The 20,238-nt window shown below is 47.0% G+C and overlaps 1 protein-coding gene across 1 annotated transcript in view; it reads right to left on the bottom strand.

The window, feature by feature from the left end:
• Window positions 1–20,238, bottom strand: part of PLB1 (phospholipase B1) — a 139,236-nt gene that overhangs the window by 52,082 nt on the left and 66,916 nt on the right. The window contains exons 19-25 of the mRNA XM_082744215.1: window positions 19,106–19,169; window positions 12,603–12,661; window positions 10,823–10,896; window positions 9,264–9,307; window positions 3,978–4,086; window positions 1,236–1,287; window positions 827–907 (exon numbers count right to left, since the gene is read on the bottom strand). Coding sequence (XP_082600341.1) covers window positions 827–907; window positions 1,236–1,287; window positions 3,978–4,086; window positions 9,264–9,307; window positions 10,823–10,896; window positions 12,603–12,661; window positions 19,106–19,169 — 483 coding nt within the window. The remainder of the gene's footprint in view (window positions 1–826; window positions 908–1,235; window positions 1,288–3,977; window positions 4,087–9,263; window positions 9,308–10,822; window positions 10,897–12,602; window positions 12,662–19,105; window positions 19,170–20,238) is intronic.

Below are 20,238 nucleotides of genomic sequence, written 5' to 3'. Positions count from 1 at the left end.
TGGCATTTCTGGGTGTTGTAATTACAGAAAATAAGTTTTTTCTTTGTGCTTTGATGAGATTCCAGTGTGCATTGCTTATAAAATTTAAAAAAAATTTTAAAACCTATTATTTTTAAAGTCAGCTGAATTGCATGTAAAAGAGGTACAGGCACACCTAGCATAGGCAGAAAAGGTGGAGGTTACAAGAAGGCCAATTTGGGCTTGACACAAACGCTACCAAAAAATTGGTACTTGCTTATAGTACTAATGAGAGCAAGTTAAAAAGCTGCCCATCTCTGGGAATATTCAACAGCTAGGTTCTCTGGAAGGCATTCCTGTGGTAGGTGGGAGAGCAGTCAACAGGATTTGTGGGGTTTGTCCAGCTCAGAGATTCTGGGGTTCCAGGAAGAAGCACCACACCCACAGGGCACCAGCCTGGCTCTTGGGGTTCCCATCAGCTTGGAATGTCTTGGCTCTGAACCATGCCTAAATGTTTGCATTAGGAAATCATTTTTTTTTTCCCCATTCAAAACAGAGACGGTAAGGCAGTTCGATGCTGGAAAAAGGAACTGACTTTAATGATCTATACGAAGATATGTCTGATTTTTCTAGATCCTTGGAACATTACCTTGGTTTCTAGAATGATATGATCAGGTTATAAAACCTAATCAAGATAAGTTTCATAACCAGTTCTATCGAGTCTTTGCCTAGAGGTGAATGCACTCTTGGTCTCAGGGTTAATTCCAGGTTATAAGCCCCAAGTGCCAGGCCTACAGCACTTGCGCTAGCCACCTGGTGTGGAAATCCCTCCCTGCGGGAGTCTTGAGTTAAGGGCCTAGAGGCTCACCGGGTCGTTGCAGAAATCACAGAGATCATTGCCTCCTATGAACACGGTTATTATCTTCCAATCCTCCTGAAAATTTATCTTCTGAAATGAACAGGAAACAAACAAGTAAGTGCCTTGCTCCAGAGCTGAGTCAAGAAGACAGAGTAGCAAACCCTGGCAGGGATGGGTCCTCACCTCCCAGAGGGTTTAATGGACATCACTATTTTCTATTCTGTGGTTTTGGGGTCCTGAGGTCATAGGTCACCAGTGGGAGGAGCTAGATCACTTGTGGTGTTTAAAGGTGGGTTCTCTGCACTTCCATGTGGTCCCTGACCCCGACTCTCTCTGTCTCCATGGATTTCTCCGGCTTACTCCCTCTTCCCGGGAATGCTAGCTCAAGCGGGCCTAGGAGACTGGGACTGTGAATTACCGTGTCGTTCTTCATCAGGTCCACCAGCCTCCTGGCCTGAACAGGTAAATCCCTATGGACACAGACGGACAGAAGTCAGGTAATGAGCAGAGACCATGAAGCTGGGGCAGGGAGGGTAGCAATCAAACAGGCAGCAGGAGAGCTGGACTGAAGGCCACCCTCCCATTCCAGAGCACCTTTCCCATCCGGCCTCCTCTGAAGGTGGAGGGTGGGGGAGGGGGGCATTATGACCTTGCTTCGGGACAGGCAAGGCACTCAACATGTGAGCGGGGGACTTAGCGGCATGTTTCTTTTCCAGGCCAGGCTCACTCAGGGCAGACAGAAGGCTGCATGTGCATTTCATGTCACGCATGGCTTGATAGGAGCCTGCCTATGTGGGTGCCGTGAGCTTTGCCTGCAGGGCACCCGCACCATCAAGGTCAAGTCAGACATACCCAGGTTTGACATTTAGTTACCTCCTGCTAACTGCGGGAATGTAACCTAAGTGTGCCGTCCCCAAAGACTGCAAAACATGGAGATAAAACCCTATATCTTCAAGGATCCTGAGGAGCAGCACTTGAGACAAGCAAAGCAGCCTCATGGACTAAGACCCGCCCCCCCTTTTAGAGCCAGGCTGAGCCCAGCCCCGACCAGCCGGGAGAGCTTGACAAAGTGCTTAACCTTGCAAACCCTTAGTTTGGTCCTGTGTAAGATGTGCATGGGAAGCACGCCTTCTCCACTCAGTTGTCGGATGCATTAAACAGAGAATTTAGAGCAGCACGTGGTAAGCCTCCATATTAGCAACGACCCACTGAATCCCGTCTCCTATCACTACCGCCATCCCCCGTCTCTGGCACCACCCCAGCAGGACACAGTGGTTGTCATGTCTTCACTATTAGCCCAGCTGGCCTGGTCTTCATCACAGGGGACTAGGCAGGTATCAGATCTCCTGGGCGGGGATCTCCTTGCGTCTTGGTTCCCTCATCACTGGAAGCCATCAGGATGCCTGCTCTGAGGACCAGAGCTGGAAGATTACTTGACCTCTCTGAGCCTCAATATCACCGTTAAGAAAACCTGGGTGTGTGACCTGCACAGAACATGGGGCTAGTAAACGTGAGGGTGCCTGCTAGGTTGGGCACAGCAGGTATATAAGATGGGTTATTACCAGACCTGGGCTAGGGCCTGCCAGGCACAAGGAATACAGGTCACGTGGTCGAGGTGACGCATTTGTTCAGGCCACTGTGCCTCTTTGTGCTACAGTTTCTTCATCTGTAATATGGGAGCAATCGTCACCAACCCCTCCCTATGACTCAGGAAGTGATTGGACGGATGGATTACTTGCACAAAAGGGCCCCACGGCTTTGAGGAAAGCAGGAGAAAGATCCATGGTCATATGAATCATGAACTTTATGTTCTCCACCAAGGACTCCTTCTTGGATGCCTCCCTGACCTAATCAAGCTTACAAACATCTCTCTGGATACCACTAGTTGACATATGCTTGGAAAAAACCCAAAATTATGGTAATATTAATGCCAAAATTTTGGGGCAGTCAATTGGATAGCCTTTCACCCTTCTCCCACCAAAAGGAAGACGAAGCCACAGAATTTATTATGAAATGGATTAGGTTTTGGAAAAATTTCTGATTTGGATGACTCCCGTCCTGAATAAATGGGAGTTACTCAGGTGAACTGTAGATTCGGGATGGTGTTGAAAGCTGGTTAAATGATGTCAGGGAATCTGGGAACTAAACACAGAATCCCAAGGAACTACGTGGCAAAGAGGTTTGCGATTATTCTGGAAGAAAAATAGGATTAAGAAACAGAGAAGATCTTTCCATATTTTTTCTAGATTGGATGCAGTATTCGCTTTTGTCTGACCAGGTGGCAAATCCGAAAAAGCACCCTAGGCTTGGGGATCAGGGAGAGAAATGGAGGTGCAGGACCCAGGAAAGCTGGCCCTGCTCTCCGGTTCTCAGGAACCTGCCATTCAGGGTGCACGGACCACAATAATGGTCCCCCCTTGCTCCCCAACAGTTTCCCCAGGCAGGTCCCACAGCCCTGCTGCATCGTTACTAGCATGACTATGCTGACCCAGTGTGTGTGTGTGTGTGTGTGTGTGTGTGTGTGTGTGTGTGTGTGTGACTTATACCCCCCAGAACTTTCAGCTTCAACACGGCATCGAGGATCATAACCGCCCCATGGGACAGGTTCACCGCCAGCCCTGTCTCGGAGGCTAAGGCTTCGGAGGCTGGGGCAGGGGCAGGACGTGTGTGCCCGGACTCAGACGCTTGGCTTCCCTCCTGGGAGGGCTCTCTCAATGACCCAGCAAAGATGCAAAGAGTAGAGCCTGCAAAGACTGCCTGGAAAGCATGTCCCCCCGCCCACCCTGCCCCAGAAGGGAAGGGCAGGACAGATGGAGCATTAACAGAGTCATAAAAACTGGAGATGGGAGTCTGAGAGTCGGCCCCCTCTTACCCAGCCATCTTCTGTGGACAGGAGTAATGTGCTCCAAGCACATGCCTGGCATCAGAGTAAACTGTGACTAGTTCCTGGGGTGGTATTGGGGGTGGGCTAATATGTTTCTATGTCCCACAGTGAGGGACACCCCCAGGAGAGCCATTCAGTCCAGTCTTTGACCCCCAGAACTCTCCTGTGGACCAAGGCCCTCTACCCTAGCCTTCAGCTCTACACCCCAATCTAGGCCAAGCCCCTGACTAGGTCCCCAGAGGATCTGTGTGGTCCCCCCCAAGCTCCCCTACTTACTCAGCTCGGTCTCCTGCCACAGCCTGATTTAGGAAGGCTCCAGGGCTGTTTTCTTTCCCGGTGCCAACAGAGAAGCCCCTCAGGGAAGGGTTGAATTCCCTGAGGATGTCTGGAAACACAAAGAAGAGACACATTTAGTAACTATCCTAAACCGTCTTCAGATTCCTTCGATAAGTGCCGGTGCATGTCAGGGACAAGGGACCCTCACCCTTAGAGCCCTTAACCTTACTGTTCTTTCAACTTGGAAAGAAGGTGTCGAGTAGGCTGATGCTTAACCAAGGCTTAACAAATTCCTGCTGAATAAACGTGAGTCTGGCTTTGGTGCTCTCTCATGCATTTTTCTTTTTGTTTTCTTCTTCTTTTTAAAAAATAAATATTGAATTTATTTATTTGGGAAAGAGAAACAGCGAGCAAGCGAACATGAGCAGGGAGAGAAGGAGAAGCAGGCTCCCCGCTGAGCAGAGAGCCTGATTCGGGGCTCGTTCCCAGGACCCCAAGATCATGACCGGAGCCAAAGGCAGCGGCTTTAACCCACTGAGCCACCCAGGCGCTCTTCTTTTTACTTTCTTGATGGTATCCTTTGAAGCTCAGAAGTATTTCATTTTGTCCAATCTGTTTTTAGTTTTGTCACTTGTCCTTTTGGTGTTATATCTAAGGAGGCTTTTTTAGCCCAAGGTCATGAAGATTTGCTTCTATATTTTCTTCTAAGGGTAACTTTAGCTCTTAAGCCTATGATCCATTTTGAGTTAAATTTGTATACGGTATGAGGTAGGAGTCCAACTTCATCTTTTGCATATGGCTGTATAATTATCCCAGCACCATTAATTGAAAAGACTATTCTTTCCTCATTAGTCTTGGTACTCATATTGAAAATAAGGTAACCATACGTATGAAGGTTTATTTATGGACTCTCGATTCTATTCCATTAATCTATACGGCTATCCTTACGCTAGTACCACACTGTCTTGATTATTGGAGTCTTATTAAGTTTTGAAATCGGGGACTGTAAGTCGACTGAATTTGTTCTTTTGCAACATTATCTTGCCTATTCTGGGTCTCTTGCATTTTCACATAAATTTTAGGGTCAGCTTGTCAATTTCTGCAAAGAAGCCAGCTGGAATTTTGATAGGGATTATATTGGATCTGCAGATTAATTTGGGGGATGCTGCCATCTTATCAATATTAAATCTTATGATTCATGAACATAGGATGCCTTTCCATTTATTTAGGTCTGATTAAACTTCTTTCAGCAATTTTTTTTAAGATTTTATTTATTTATTTGACAGAGAGAGATCACAAGTAGGCAGAGCAGCAGGCAGAGACAGAGGGGAAGCAGGCTCCCTGCTGAGCAGAGAGCCCAATGCGGGGCTCGATCCCAGGACCCTGAGATCATGACCTGAGCCGAAGGCAGAGGCTTTAACCCACTGAGCCACCCAGGCGCCCCCCAGCAATGTTTTGAAATCTTAAAAGCATAAAAATGAACTTTGTCAAATTTATTCTTATGTATTTTTTGATGCTATTGTAAATGGAAGGTTATCTTTTAATTTCATTTTGAGGTTATTAATTGCTAGTGTAAGGATATGCAAAAATTAATTTTTGAAATTTTGAAATCTTGCTGAACTCATTTATTAGTTCTAATAATTTTTAGTTCTAATAATTTTTAATTATTAGTTCTAATAATTTAAATATTATTTCTAATAATATTTAGAAATATTTGTTCTAATAATTAATTCCTTCAGGTCCTTATATATAAGGTTGTATCACCTGCAAATACATATAACTTTACTCCATTTCTAATCTTGATGCTTTTTCTTGCATTTTCTTAACTTTCCTGACTAGAACCTCCAGCTTAATGTTGAATAAAAGTGTCAAGAGTATCCATCTTGATCTCAGAAGGAAAGCATCTTGCCTTTCCTCATTAAGTATGATGTTAACCGTGGGCTTTTGTAGATACCCGTTATCAGATTGAGAAAATTTTCTTCTATTTTTAGTGTGTAGAATATTTTTTATCATGGATATTAGTTTTTGTAAAATACTTTTTCTTATCTGTCAAAATAATCATGTAGTTTTTGTCCTTTATGCTCTCGATATAATGTATTATATTAATTGATTTTTTATTTGCAACTAAACTTGCATTCCCATATAATCATGGGGTATAATCCTTTTTATATGTTGTTGTACTTTGCTTGCTATATTTTGTTGCAGATTTCTGCACATACATCCAAAAGGGATATTGGTCTGTAGTTTTCTTTCCCTGTAATATCTTGGTGTTATTTTTGTTATTAAGATAATAATGTTAATAAGATAATATATTAAGATAAAAAATACTTACGAGGGGTGCCTGGGTGGCTCAGTGGGTTAAGCCGCTGCCTTCGGCTCAGGTCATGATCTCAGGGTCCTGGGATCAAGCCCCACATCGGGCTCTCTGCTCAGCAGGGAACCTGCTTCTCCCTCTCTCTCTACCTGCCTCTCTGCCTACTTGTGATCTCTCCCTCTCTGTCAAATAAATAAAATCTTTAAAAAGAATACTTAGGAATATGTAATATCTTTGTCTTATTCTTGTTATTAAGATAATATAATTTTTATTATTAAGATAATAGTATCTTTGTCTTATTTTGTTATTCTCATAGAATGAATTGGGCAGTATTCCTTCCCTTTACATTTTTGGGAGGAGTTTGTGAAGAATTGATGTAAAATTCTTCTTTCAGTGTTTGATAGAATTCAGTAGTGAAACCAAAAAAGCCTGGGCTTTTTTTGGTGGGCAATTTCAAAATTCAATCACTTTGTTATGTATCTATTCAGATGTTCTATTTTTGTCTTGAGTCGGTTTCAGTCATTTGTGTCTTTCTAGGAATTTTACCATTTTCTCTAAGTTATCTCATTTATGGGCATACAATTATTCAAAACACTCTCATAATCCTTTTTATTTCCACAGTAATGCCTCCTCTTCTGTTCCCAATTCTGAGGCTCTCCCCCTCTCACCCCCCTTGATCAGTCTGGTTAAAGACTTGTCATTTGAGTGCATGATCCGTTCAATCTCATGCACTCTGACGTCTTTACCACACTGGATCCGCACTTGACTGTCACTTTTCCATCTCCCCAGCTTGGCTGAGAACTCCTGAGAGCAGGCTCCATATACACCCCAGACTCTCACATACGCTCAGCAAAGGCCTGTGGACTGAATGAAGGATGACGCAAAGCTGACGAAGCGTGGGAGGTGTGCTACGAGTCACGGGGTTACTGAGAAAGGATTCCAGGCCCGAACTCTACTCTCTCAGCTCCCATACGGGGCATTTTGCCCCGGTCTCGCAATCAGCTAGGATATGGGAAAGGAATGGGCAAGGCACCAGCCATCTAGGCATCAGGCCAGGTGGCAGAGTCTTCTCTAGGACCAAGTTCTGCAATAGGATCTACACAACACAGAGGCATTGAACTCCTTCCTTGTGGCTTTGGGGACATTGTGTGCTCAATGGATAGAAATTACTCTGAATTCTACTCAGTAGAAGGAAGAGCTGTGAAGTCACTAAAGCCATCTGGAAATAGAAATGGTTGTCCTCGGTTTCCGGTTACTGGAGGAAACCAGCACAGGCCAGCTAGCTACCTATCAGGAAAACCATAAAATGGCACTCCGCATTGTTTAGACTGAGAACTTGCTGGTTTATGTGGTTATCTATGCCAAAAATGTTCCATTACCTTTCCTTTCTTGACGAATTCTAGTTCTTAAAACCGTTTTCCAGAAGGCAGCTTTAACCGCCTTCCTATTTATTTCCCCTTAAACATGTACGTAGCTCTAATTGTTGGTACACTGGCCTGTCTTTAGGGAGACGCACCCCAAAGAAAATGTGATGATGGCATGAGGGCGGGGACCTTGGTTCATGCTCCTACTTCCCAAGCAGCCAGAACTGGAGTCTTTGTTGGATGAAATTGAAGAGGGAGTCAAACTGAGCTTCTATTCTGACCCTAAGTTCTTGGAATTTTTCTAACCCATTTTCATGCAGTTATCTCTGTGGGGATTATCCGGCTCCTACAGTCAAACTGTAGGAAGGAAGCTCTAGGAAGGAAGAATCTGAACAGGCAATGATCCATCGCTGGGCCAAGTGCATGCGGGGGGGGGGGGGGGTCCACCTGGGGGATGGGGGGAGGACTGTCTCAGTCCTTCTTGAATCACTGTAGCGAAAGGTCTTGAGCCATTAGCCATTTCTAGTTATTTTCTCCACGATAACAGAGTGGGAATAAAGTGGTGGGATATTGTGTAGGATATTAGAGTGGGAACTGGTGGGCCCATGCTGGGCCAGCTCCCACCCAGTCGATCACAGTCACAAATGCAGCCCAGACTACTTCCCCTTGCAAGAGCAAAACCAATAACACTACATGAGGCTCAATCAGTCCCCCCAGCCATGTGGAGATTAAGCCATATCTACCATCAAAGTCTCAGAGCCTTAAACCTCAGATAACTTCTCAGTTACATTACATACTGAGATATATTCCAGACTCTCACATATTGCAAAGGGGTAATTACAAGAAAAGTCAATGAGATCGGGACCAGTTAAGTTTCTTAGGCAAGATTTTTAGGTAGAAGGTGTGAAGGGAAAGTAATGTAACGAGAACATTTCGTGCATGCATGCTTTAGGAACACACACTGTGATGTGTGTGCGCTAAGGAGAAGAAAAGGACTCCTAAGAAGACCATTCAGAGAATGTGGCTCAAGGCTTAAAAAAAAAAAAAAAAAAATCATTCCTAGCAGGCCATCGCTGAAGTGACTTAAGGGAAACTTTTGGGCCCCAAACCCCAGTGTGTTTGCATAGCCTGCACAAGGTCGCTTCAGCCCTCACCGCGGCAATAGAGGCGTTTCCGAGAGTCACACTCAGGAATTCAGCATCTTTGCATGCAGTGGTGCTTGATGCTGCCCCGACCCAGGTCAACGCCTCCCACAAAGGTGCTCTGCTCAGAATGACAGGCAAAGCGGGTGCCCTTTCCGGCTTTCTAGACTCATTTCCTAATAATGGCTTGCACCAAGATTTGGCCTGAACTCTCTTCTCCTCTCTGACTCTCTTCCTTCCTCTGACGAATAGTATTTCTTCCAAAACACATCTCTCCGAGGCTTTCCCGACGCTCACCAAGCAGAGCAGGGCCCCCCTGCCTCGGGGACGCAGCGCCCCCTGGCGAACGCGGCAGAGTGGCACCGCCCGGCTCCCTGCCGATCCCACGGCCGCCACCAGGAGGCGCTGCAGAGCCGCGCGGGCGAGCCCGCCTGCCAGCCCCCAGCCCCGGGCAGCGTGTACTCACTTGGCAGGGTGGTGACGCTGTTGAGGTTGTGATCGCCTCCGCCACTGTGGTGGGGGGAACAGAAAAGAAAAGGGAGTCTGAGAATGCCGGCGACGCCAGAACAGCTCAGGCGCTGCCAAGACAGGCCTTTCTCCTTCTGGGAGACACCCGGGGGCTTGGGCTTGTCGTTTCCTTATTATTGCAGTGGAAAACCAAACCAGGACACAGCAACTCCTCTGCCTTGTCCCCACAAACCGGAACATCCAGCCAAGGAATGGATTTATAGGCACGACAGACTTTGTGTTGGTTTTTAACTCTGAGTGTTGACATTGGGGTCTGGGAACCAAGTGGGCCTCTTCACCCTCTTTTTAAAGGCAAAGCGACCCTTCCCTGGATGCCGAGCCCAGTCGTGCCCCACCAGCCACAGCCGCTGGGCCTGGCTATTACCACCGACAACAGAGTGGAGAGGTTTGCCCTCTCATCCTCTCTTTCTATTTGGCTTAGGAAAACCTGCTGTAAAAGGGTGTCTTCTAGGGTGCAACCCATCTTCCAAGCTGCTTCTAAAATTCCAAGGAAATCAGAGTTGGATGGGTTTCTAGGCATGAAAATATGGAACATTCCAAAGTTTATTGGATTCCCTGCTTTTCCATATCCCCTCTTTCTCTGCCAAGTATGTCTGGGAACATTTAAAAGGGTCTCAAAATGTTTGGGGTTTATTTCTGTGCAACGTCACAAGGGAGGATGCCAGGGATTCAACACTCTGGTTCAGTCTGGGGCCAGAGATGCCAGATTCCAGGCTGAGGAAACAGCAAACCTGCCCTCTCACGCTTGGCAGGAGCCGGGTGTTCAAAGCATGAGTCCAGCTCCCTGCAGCCAGTGGCAGCCTGGATTTGATTACAGCCAAAGCAGGAGAAGCCGGCATGAGGCAGTCACGATGGGGGAATGTGCCAGATTAGGGGTCAGGAACCATCTGCTCTACTTTCTGTTCTTTTGCCATCTGGCTGTGTGACCGCAGACAGGTTACTTGCCCTCTCTGAGCCTCGCTTTCTCATCTGGAAAATGAAGCCCCTTTAATAATGATGCCTGCTACCATTTCGATCTACTTTGTGTCAGGCACCATGCTGGAGGCTTAAACTCTAACCCTCATGATAGTGCTCAGGCAGTATTAGCATCCTAGCACTGACAGTGAGGAGACAAGCTCAGAGACGTTAAGTAACTTGCCCAGGGTTGCACAGAGCTGGGCAGCTAGGATTCAGGCACAACTCTAGTTTCAAAGGCCACTGCCCCTTCTGAGCTTATGCCCCAGAGGGAGAAATGAAAGCTAGGGAAGATTTTCAAGCCAAACATTTGTGCAGTTTCTCCCCCAAACTCCTCCTGCTCAGGTCTCAGTTCCTGTCCTGGGAAATGTAGTGGTTTGGGGAAGCTTTGCTTTCCTTCCTCCAAGTAAAGCAGAAGTGTCTCATTGAAAATCACTCATCAGGTGGTTCATGTGCCTGCTAGAGGAATGGGATGCTCTGGGGTCCCCCCTCCCCCTGCTGCACTGAAGGGGTCATTCAGGGTCTTACCACATTCTTACTCACCTCCAGGACAGGCCTCGGTACTGAGTCAAGACATCTAAGATGTCCCCAGGCTTGGATCCAGCCCCATTACCTGCCTGACAGGGAACATGGAAGGGTGAGTTTCCTTGCCTGCTGGCCAGAAACTCCCCGATTCTGGGTCTGGCTGGGAACGCCTGGGCACCCCCTAGAGTCCAGAGTCGAGACAGGCCCCAGTCCTGATGTGCTCCCTGCTTCACACGAGTGAGCGAGAGCTCCCGCTGGAAATCCTGGCGCCAACCACAGCGTGGCCTCACCCTAAGAAACCCTGCCCAGACCCAGATCAGGTGCACCAGGCTAGCAGAACTGCTCTGGAAATTAGACAGCGGTATCCGTTTTTCCAAAGGACACATTTCAGGGTCCCATTTCCCTCATTCTTCAAAGTTGTGAAACAAAAGCCCATCACAGTCCTTTTATATCAATATCGCTCATGTACACACAATTTAAAAAATAGAAGAAAATAAAATGTCATATCCCTACCCTTCAGTTGGAGAGAGAGCCTGGTCTTTTAAAACCTCAACCTGGACACACTCTGCAGGTGCATGACCCTGGCCTAAAGTGTGTTACTTCTAAGCAGGGCCATGGCAAAGGTCATGCTGAAGACTGGTCTCTCGGACAGCATGGGGAGAGGCTGGCCTCCATGAGAGGACCTCCCCCAGCCCATCGGGGGGACCGCTGCCCTCTGGGGCCCCATTCCTCCACCACGTGCCATGTATGTTACCCTCCAAATGGTGCCTCCCAGGAAGTCCTGAAGAACTGTGCCGGATTCTTGATGAGTCCTTATCCCGAGAGAACTTGGAGGGGACCAGGGGTTGGAGGGTAGCAATACCAGGCCATGCCCAGCAGTAAGTGGTTGGGATAAGCCATGCTAAGGACCAGCCTGCCTGTCCTTCCAGAAAGTTAGGAGCAGCAGGGGGTTTGGGGTGAAGAGTCGTTGAGGGGTCGTGGGGACACAGCTGCAGTACAGGGAGAGGATCCGGACTTGGAGTCGGGCTGGTGCGAGCCCAGCCTCTGGGAGCTACGTGGCCGTGGGCACTCGCTTCACCTGCCTTATGTGTTAAGTTTAATCGCATTTCACAGGACTGTGTGGGTGAGGCGAAATGAGACAGGTCAAAGGCTGAACGGCCACAGATCTGAACAGTGCCTGCTGGCCTTTCTGGAAGATTCCGCTGGAGGCCCTGAATTCTACTGACCCAGAGAGTAGCGGCTGGAAACGTCTGTAATGAATCACTACTGAGCAGAAGCGCGTGTCTGGGAGCCTCTGGGACCCTCCACCCTGTCTCTCTAGGGCCTGATTTTGCTTTTCCTGGATAGCACTTTGCACGCCTGAAGGGTCACTGTGGAGTGGCTGCAGGAGTGAGCAGGGACCATTTTCCCACTCTCTCTCCCACTCCCCCGCCCCACCAGCACCTGCTCCTGTGTCCTCCTCTCTTCTCCCTCCTTTAACTTCCTCTGGGACAAGTGCCAGGGCTTTGAAGGAGCCTCGCACCACAGGGGAGACCTAGTCCGATCTGCCCACCCCTGCCAGGCTGTGAGATCTGTCCCAGCTGCTCCCTCTGAGGTCCCCCCACTTCCTGCTCGCTCCGTCATTCCAGCGTTGGGAGAGGAATACGAGGTTAGGCTGGACGTGGGGGAATGTGGGGCCAGGAATGCTGGGTCCAGGGCAGGTGGGCTGGAGAAGGGCTGGAGATGGCCGCAGTGGAGAGTTCCTCTCTCCGGGATCTCCTAGGAGTCAAGACCGCCTTCCACAGTGGGGGTAACTCACCGTGAGAGAGTCACCCAGGGCGCCTATGACCTTGATGTCAGCCGGCTTCAGCCTATGAACTGAGAACACACACCCGTGAATGGCAGAGAGAAAATGCATGAATGAAAATGAATGAAGACCTTCCCGGAAGACTGAGAGAAAGTCCAATTGTAATAGCAACTCAGTTGGACAGAGAGTCTAAGAGCCCATCCTTGTCATAAGGTTCCACGGTAGCAGCTGCAGGGTCCACCTGCCCTCTCCTCCTGAGGATGCCCTCGGAGGCTCGGGAGCTGGACGGCGGACCCATCTTTGGGCTGGGTGGGGGGAGGCGGGGCATGGTGTCCGGGGCCTTTGGTGAGAGCTGATGCCACCAGGTGAGCAGATCCCGTTGGGGCCTGAAGCCGCCCCTGGCCACTATGTCTGAGGATGAGGAAGGAATTGTGGCAGAGATGCAACCAACCCTTCATCTATTCTGGGATCTACTGATAATTGGGATCAAATTTTATATCATCCATATATTGATGAACAGAATCAGCTCGGCTTTTCTAAAGTGAAAAGGAACACGCTTTTATACCAGTGACTGATTTAAAAAAAAAAAAAATCAAGGTGAAGTTCATATAACATAAAATTAACCATTTTAAAATCAATGATTCAGGGGTGGTTAGCCCACCTGCAATGGGTGTATGACCATGACCTCTGTCTGGTTCCAAAACACTTTTCTTTCACCCCAAAGGAGACCTGTACTTATTAAGCCCTCACTCTCCACGCCCCTGAGAACCATGAATCGGGGGGGGGGGTGCTCTGTGGATTTTCCTATTCTGGGTATTTCATATAAATGGAATTTTACACCATCTGACCCCTCTCGTCCTGCCATCTTCCCCTTTCTATAATGATTCTGAGGTCCATCCGTGTTAGAGCACAAGCCAGGATTTCATTCCTTTTTTTGGCTGAATAATATCCTATTGTACGGCTATAACCACATTTTGTTTATCCATTCACCTGCTGATGGACATTTAGGTCGTTCCCATCTTTTGGGTCTTGTAGCCATGTTACTATGAACATTCATATTATAAATAAATACAAACATTTACTTATAAATGTCTGTCTCCAATTATTCAGGGTATATAGTGAAGAGTGGAATTGGCAATCCTAAGATAAGCCTGGGCTTAGCTTCGTGAGGAACCACCAAACTGTTTTCGGCAGCCCAGCTCTACTTTGTTCATCTTTGGAGTTCGAGCACGTACTGTCATGTAGCCCAGCAGCCATTTACTCGTCTGATAAACACGCTGACCTCCGTTCAATGGCCGGGTGCTCTAGAGACGACAGAGGGATCAGAAATGGGGAGAGAGAGGCCTCCAGGAACGCACAGGCTAAGGAAGAAGTAAGAACCGTCCAGTTATAATTATCTATAAGCTGATAAACCCTCTGGGAGACAGAGAGTGACATGAAGTTCTGGACTTACAAGAATGATTTACTCCCGTGGCGGGGGGTGTATGAGGGGGGTGGTTCAGAACAGGCTTCATGGAGAAGGTAGTGTTTGAACTCATGGCATGACGAAATAAGGATGGGGGAGAGGGAGGTTGGGGATTGGAGGGACAAGCATCAGGAATGCCTGTGGTATGGTAAAGTGAGAGATGTCTGTAAGGAACAGACAGTGTGACTTAAGTGGAGGGTCTGTAAAGGAGCCTAGCACAAGATAACATTGGAAAGGTAGATTAGGGCCACAGGCCTTTTATGCCCAGCTAAAGGCCCAGTAACAGGACTATTGCTACATGTATAATTACTTGCATGTATACACTTGTACTGCATCTATCTACCCCTTGACCTAATACGCAGATGAACATGAACACAAACGCATGTTGAGGACCACAACTTAAATTCCTACACTCTCAGTAAGGTATCCAATGAAACACAGAGCACCAGATGGTTTAGACCCATTGCTTTTGACCCACAGGACTACACAGAGCCCTCTTCACCCATCAATATCCAGATCATGGTTGTAGAATTCTATCTGCACCAGAAGCCATATTAGCATTCAGTAGAAACAATGTTCAAAGGGATCTCCAAGTGTTATCTCCTTCCCGAGAGATATCTTTTCTACCTGACTTCTATATCGTCTGCGGATGGGGAGCTGGTGCTCCCATGGAGGATATGCTCAATGGAAAAGTAAAAGTCCCTGCCTCTTCCTATGACAGCATGCAAACTGACACACACATAATTGTGAATGTGTGTGTGCAAAACATACAGATCAGTGGTCTCAAATTTGAGCATGCATCAGAATCATCTGGAGAGGTTGTTAAAACACAGATGGTCTTCTTACCCCCAGAGTTCTGCTTTAGTAGGTCGTGGGAGGGGGTGGGCTAAGGATATGTGGTTAGAAGAACAATATCAAATCACAAAGCCAGCTGCACAACATTAGCACACATCCATGGGGTTGAGCCTGAGAACTTGAAAATGACCTCTTCTCAGAGAAATTGGGCTATGGGTAAAAAAGGCAACAAAACAGAAAATAAGACCTCCTCCCCTCAACTCCAGAGGGCTTATTTTAGTTTCTGGTGATGACAGTCAATCACTCTGTTCTTGTTGCCGTAACGTGTGACATACACAGTGAACACTGTGAATACTTGTTAGTGGGCAAAGGCTCGGGGAACTCTTTGAAGCTGGCACAATGCGGAGGAGATGGACAGATGTGCTTCAAAAGCACATTACAGTTTGCTAAAGAGGCAGCTGAAACCGGTCATCCCATCACCTAAATTTGTAGCAGACAAAGGAAACATACACACATACATGCGTGCACGTGTGTCCACCTCTATCTATGTGTAGATCAATCAATGGCGGGGGGAGGGGGGGTGGGGGAGTGGTGTCCTCCTGTTGGCCGGGAAGGATTTCCTTTGAGAGATAAGAAACCAAATGAGCCAAGCCTACATGGGAGGAGTCTGACTTATCTGGGATTTTATTAAGACAGAGCCCCACATGTTTCATTTGTTTACTATCCTGTAGACCTTGATTTGAGCTTTGCTAATATCATCATGTATGACAAAGACCCAGCCTGCAAACCCAGAAAAGTGCTTTAGCAATTGCTCTCCTTGGACCAAGAACTATTTAGAGATAAGATTAAATTTATATGGTCTGATTAGCTTAACATTATCTGGTACAAACTGTCCACCACCCTGAAAAGAGCTGATAAATACATCAATAACTCATCAAGATTTCTACAGTGGGGGCCTCTTATCGGAAGGCCATCCAAGCTATGATGGAATGTCCTGAATAATGAGGAAATGGCAGATGATAGAATGGGGAAAAGACTGGACACTTTGGAGTTTTGTCTTGTACAACCCAACAGTTGAAACCATCCGGGACCATCATCCGATAAAACCAGCCTTCTCTTAATTTTTAGCTATGGGCTGCCTAACCCATGGCTCTCTGATTTTAGACACCTATGTGAAGACTCCTGCAATGGTGGTAAACTGCTGGGACAAGGTTAGAACCTTGCTTCTGCCTTCGAAGTGCTTCACTGTGGAGTTATCTGAAGAAATACGCACATTGCACACAGGAGCTCAAGAAATGTGTTCAGTTGAGTTACAGGCTTAATTACTGGCTCTGTGTCAGAGACTTTGCAGCTCTCGAAGCTTTAAATGATGGAAACTACAGGGAGAGGAAATACTTATTCATCCAAGTGTCTTCAGCTGATTTTGGATTTGCTCAGCCAACTGGTCCCGCTGGGGGGCAAGCAGGCTCTCAATCCCTGCGGGGCATTGTTCCTTCCTTCCTAATCCCAGGTTAAGCCTCAAGACCCATGAGCAGGTGGTGTGATGAGAGAAACATTTCCAGGGCCTACGTTGCATGTTACACAGTCGGCTCACAGCAAAGCAAAACCCTTAGCGCTCAGCTGGGGCTGTAACTTGGGCATTTTTCCTACCAGCTTTTGAATCGCTGGTTTTAGTCAAATGGGTACAATGAATGATGTCAAGGACTTAGAAAGGAATCGATGTCTTCAATGAATGTAAATGAACTGTTCTGACTTTGTACTGTTGGTGACAGTGGCATCTCTATTTGTGGATCTCTATTTTCAAATCCTATGAAGTTTTCCCTCTGCGTGGAATTAGCCTCTTGACTTCAAGATGGCCAACTTCAGCAAGGAGCCAAGAGCCACTGTCCTCCAGGCTCCTGATTGCAACTCTTTTGTTTGCAAAAGGCTACTCTTTTTCTCCCTGGGAAAGCCTCACGTCAGCTGCAAGGCACAATGTATTTTTCTTAGTCAACCCAAATACGCTAGGGGCAGGCCATGGGGTAATATCAAATGAGGTAAGGGGTACCTGGGTGGCTCAGTGGGTTAAAGCCTCTGCCTTCGGTTCAGGTCATGATCCCAGGGTCCTGGGCATCGGGCTCTCTGCTCAGCGGGGAGCCTGCTTCCCTTCCCCTCTCTCTGCCTGCCTCTCTGCCTACTTGTGATCTCTGTCTGTCAAATAAATAAATAAAATCTTAAAAAAAAAATAAAATGACACAAGGATGTACAAAGTTAGAAAGCCCACAGGAGATAGACCTCCACAAAATGCACATATGCACCGACTGGGAGGAAAAATGGGTGGCTTTTATCCATTCCTCTAGCTGCCAAGTACCAACCGGTCATAAAAAATTACATCAACTTTATATATCTCATCCCAAAGCCTCATTGATTGGTGGAAGGGATTCATCCCCTGTGGGTCCCACAGGGAATGAGTAAGGCCTCCAGGTTGCTGGGACTGTGGCCTGTTGATGAAGACAGTCCCCAATGGTGAGACATCACTTTTGGTTAGCTCGGGGTATCTGTGGGTGGTTAGAGAGAAACACTAGGGAAGGAGGTGACAAGGGAGGCTTTTGAAAGAACTCTGAAGCACAACGGTTGTTTTATATAGAATCTTAGTGAAAAACTGCCTTAATGGAAGGCACTTAGATCTGGTTGGTTGGAAAGATCTTTTTCAACTCAGAACTGTAGATTTGCTAAAATAAAAATACTCATTTAGATTAATTCCATGAACATCCGCTGGCCTCCTGTATGTGCTGAGTCATTGGAGGTGTAAAGATGAGATGGTCTGGTCTCGTAAGTACGCATCAGAGTCTACCATCTCAATTAGAGATTGCAAACATGATCTCCAAAGCAGTGAACGATCTTACCAGAAATATGACAATTATCAAGGAAAACTAATGATGTGGCCCCATGCGAAGTCTTTTTAACTACCCCAGCAATCCCAAGGATGGCTAAAATGTTTAATCAGAGATCATGTGCAGTGATGAAATGTGTTTTTCATTATTGTCCAGTTAGCTGTGGCCATTTTCTTAAATGACTTTCAGGCAGGACTCAGAAAGGCAGGCCCTGCTCTCATTCAGGAGGGCGGCTCCCCAGCGTTTTGGTTCCATGCCCAGTTGCTTAGATCAAGGAGACGGAAGTCTATCCATTTGCTTATTCAGATGGTCCCTATCACCAGAGTATCTTCAATCTCAAGGTCTTAAGATTTCTTGTGCATATCTCTTCAAGTGCCAATGAACACAATAATCTCTGGGGTCAGGGAATAAAGAAGAGGTTCACATTTTTATCTGGGTTTTGATGTTGAGATATGTTCTACGGGATGGGTTGGTTATCATCAACATGACAGGAACATAATCTAGGCAGATTGCAAAATGCTTTATAGCTCATCCTCTCAGAATAAGATTAAAAAGGAGATGGATATCATTTCTCTATAAAGACTATAGTGATGGCAATGTTCAAATTCTGCCTTCCTATTCCTGCCTATGTCCGTCCGTATATATATATAAGTACACCTTTGGGATTTGGTCTATGTTGGAAGCTAATAATTTGTCTCTGCTATTAAAGTTTTGCTAGCAAACTAGCCAATAGGGAAGACTGTCACCAGGTAGGAAGGAGGGAAAATTCTAAAGACTGAATGGATGTCCACACTAGCGCCTTCTCACCTATTCCAACCCCTGCAACTTAGAACAAGAGGTGGCGATACACCGAAGATTTGGTACAGGCATTTTTAACTAGCTTGCTAGTCCTATGACTTAATTTGTGCATGGAGAGCTCAGACATCCAGGAAGGGTCAGGCTGACAGCTCACTGTTCTAGTGCTCAGCAAAAGGGAACGGACTACAAAGATCTATGTCCCTGAAAGAATCCTGCTAAGCACAGTGACATCCCCAAATCTGAATTCCTACCTTGGAAGTCAGCTAGGAGGCATTCAACAATCATCAAATAAATGAATGAACATGCGAACAAGTCAGTGAACAGATGAGTCACCCTCTAGGACCAAGCAAGCACAGGAACCTACTGCACTATTGCGGGAACGTTCCTGGGCTGATGTTTTGAGTCCTGTAGGCCAACACACAGCCTCCCCTCACTTCCCCAAGACCACCATGGCCATGTGCACACAGCCATCACTCTCAGGCTGCCTCACCTGGAGGGAAAGAGCCCTAAGACTGATAACCAAGATAAGTCAATGATTTCAGGCCTCCACGGAGGTTAAAAACCACTTGACTGGAGCCCCGTACCTGAGGTGGGAATTGTGTTGGAGGGGTCCTTGTCTGGGCAGGTGATTTCCATCCCATCTCTCACCTGCAATGAGAGCACAGAGAAGGAGAAATGGATCTTGCGATGTAGAAAATCAGATGAGAAGCAAGGCCTTATTTGGAAAACACTAGTCAATGGAGAAACCTAGGTATGGCTTAAGATCCTCCCTCTCCTTCAACACGCCTCTCCGAGTGCCCCTGACACCCCTTTCTAAATGCTCCCCATCTTGTCCCCTCTCCTCTAGTCCCTCCACCTAGGCCTGTGCCCAGGCCTGTGTGACTCCTTCCTGGAATATTGCAGGACCCATAGCCTTCGGTCCCGTGGGCTTCCTCCCCAGCCCCAGAGCCCAGACAGATGGCGTGCTCTCCCTCCCAACATAACAGAACTGTCACCCTGCTGTCCACATTCTCAGTGAGAGCAGGGATTTTTGTCTGTTTCATGTACTGAATCCTTACAGCCCCAAACAGGGTGTAGTAAATGCTCGATGAATATGTGTTGGTTGAAAAAACTACATTTCTGTTGCACCAACATCAGCATGAAGTCCGTCATCCTTAGCACATCCCAAGAGGATGTGACATTCTAAACCATCAGCTCTTGGCTCAGTTCTCATGCTCTCCGTGCCTCTCCCCAAGTCTACCTCCATCCCCGCCTTACCTTTCCCTCCCTCTGGTCTCTACCCTTGGTCATCCCTCAAGGCTTGGATCATTTGTACTCTTTGGGAAGCCTTGCTAATCCTCTCTGGTTGGTTGCTTCTTCTGTGTTCCAGAATACTCACGGAAACTTTAATTATAGGACTCACTCCACCATGCTACGATTGCTGGTTGGTTCCACTGGGCTGAGTTCCTTGTGACATGTGATGTATTTTATTCGTGGTTTTCTCTCTTACGCCTGCTATTCCCCCATCCACCCACCCATTTTGTCATTTGACAACTAGTGACTGGGCACCTGCTCTGAGGCCCCGAATTCCAGGCGTACACAGAAGGTATTCAATAAATGTATCCCGAGAGAATGTATTGCTCCCCCTTATCAGATGATGATAATAGCAACACTCATATAGAACTCAGGGCATACCAGATACCAGCAGACGGGCTTTATACTTACTAACATATTATAA

Source organism: Mustela nivalis (assembly GCF_964662115.1).
Source record: "Mustela nivalis genome assembly, chromosome: 8".
NCBI lineage: Eukaryota > Metazoa > Chordata > Mammalia > Carnivora > Mustelidae > Mustela > Mustela nivalis.
This window is presented reverse-complemented; position numbering and strand designations above follow the sequence as displayed.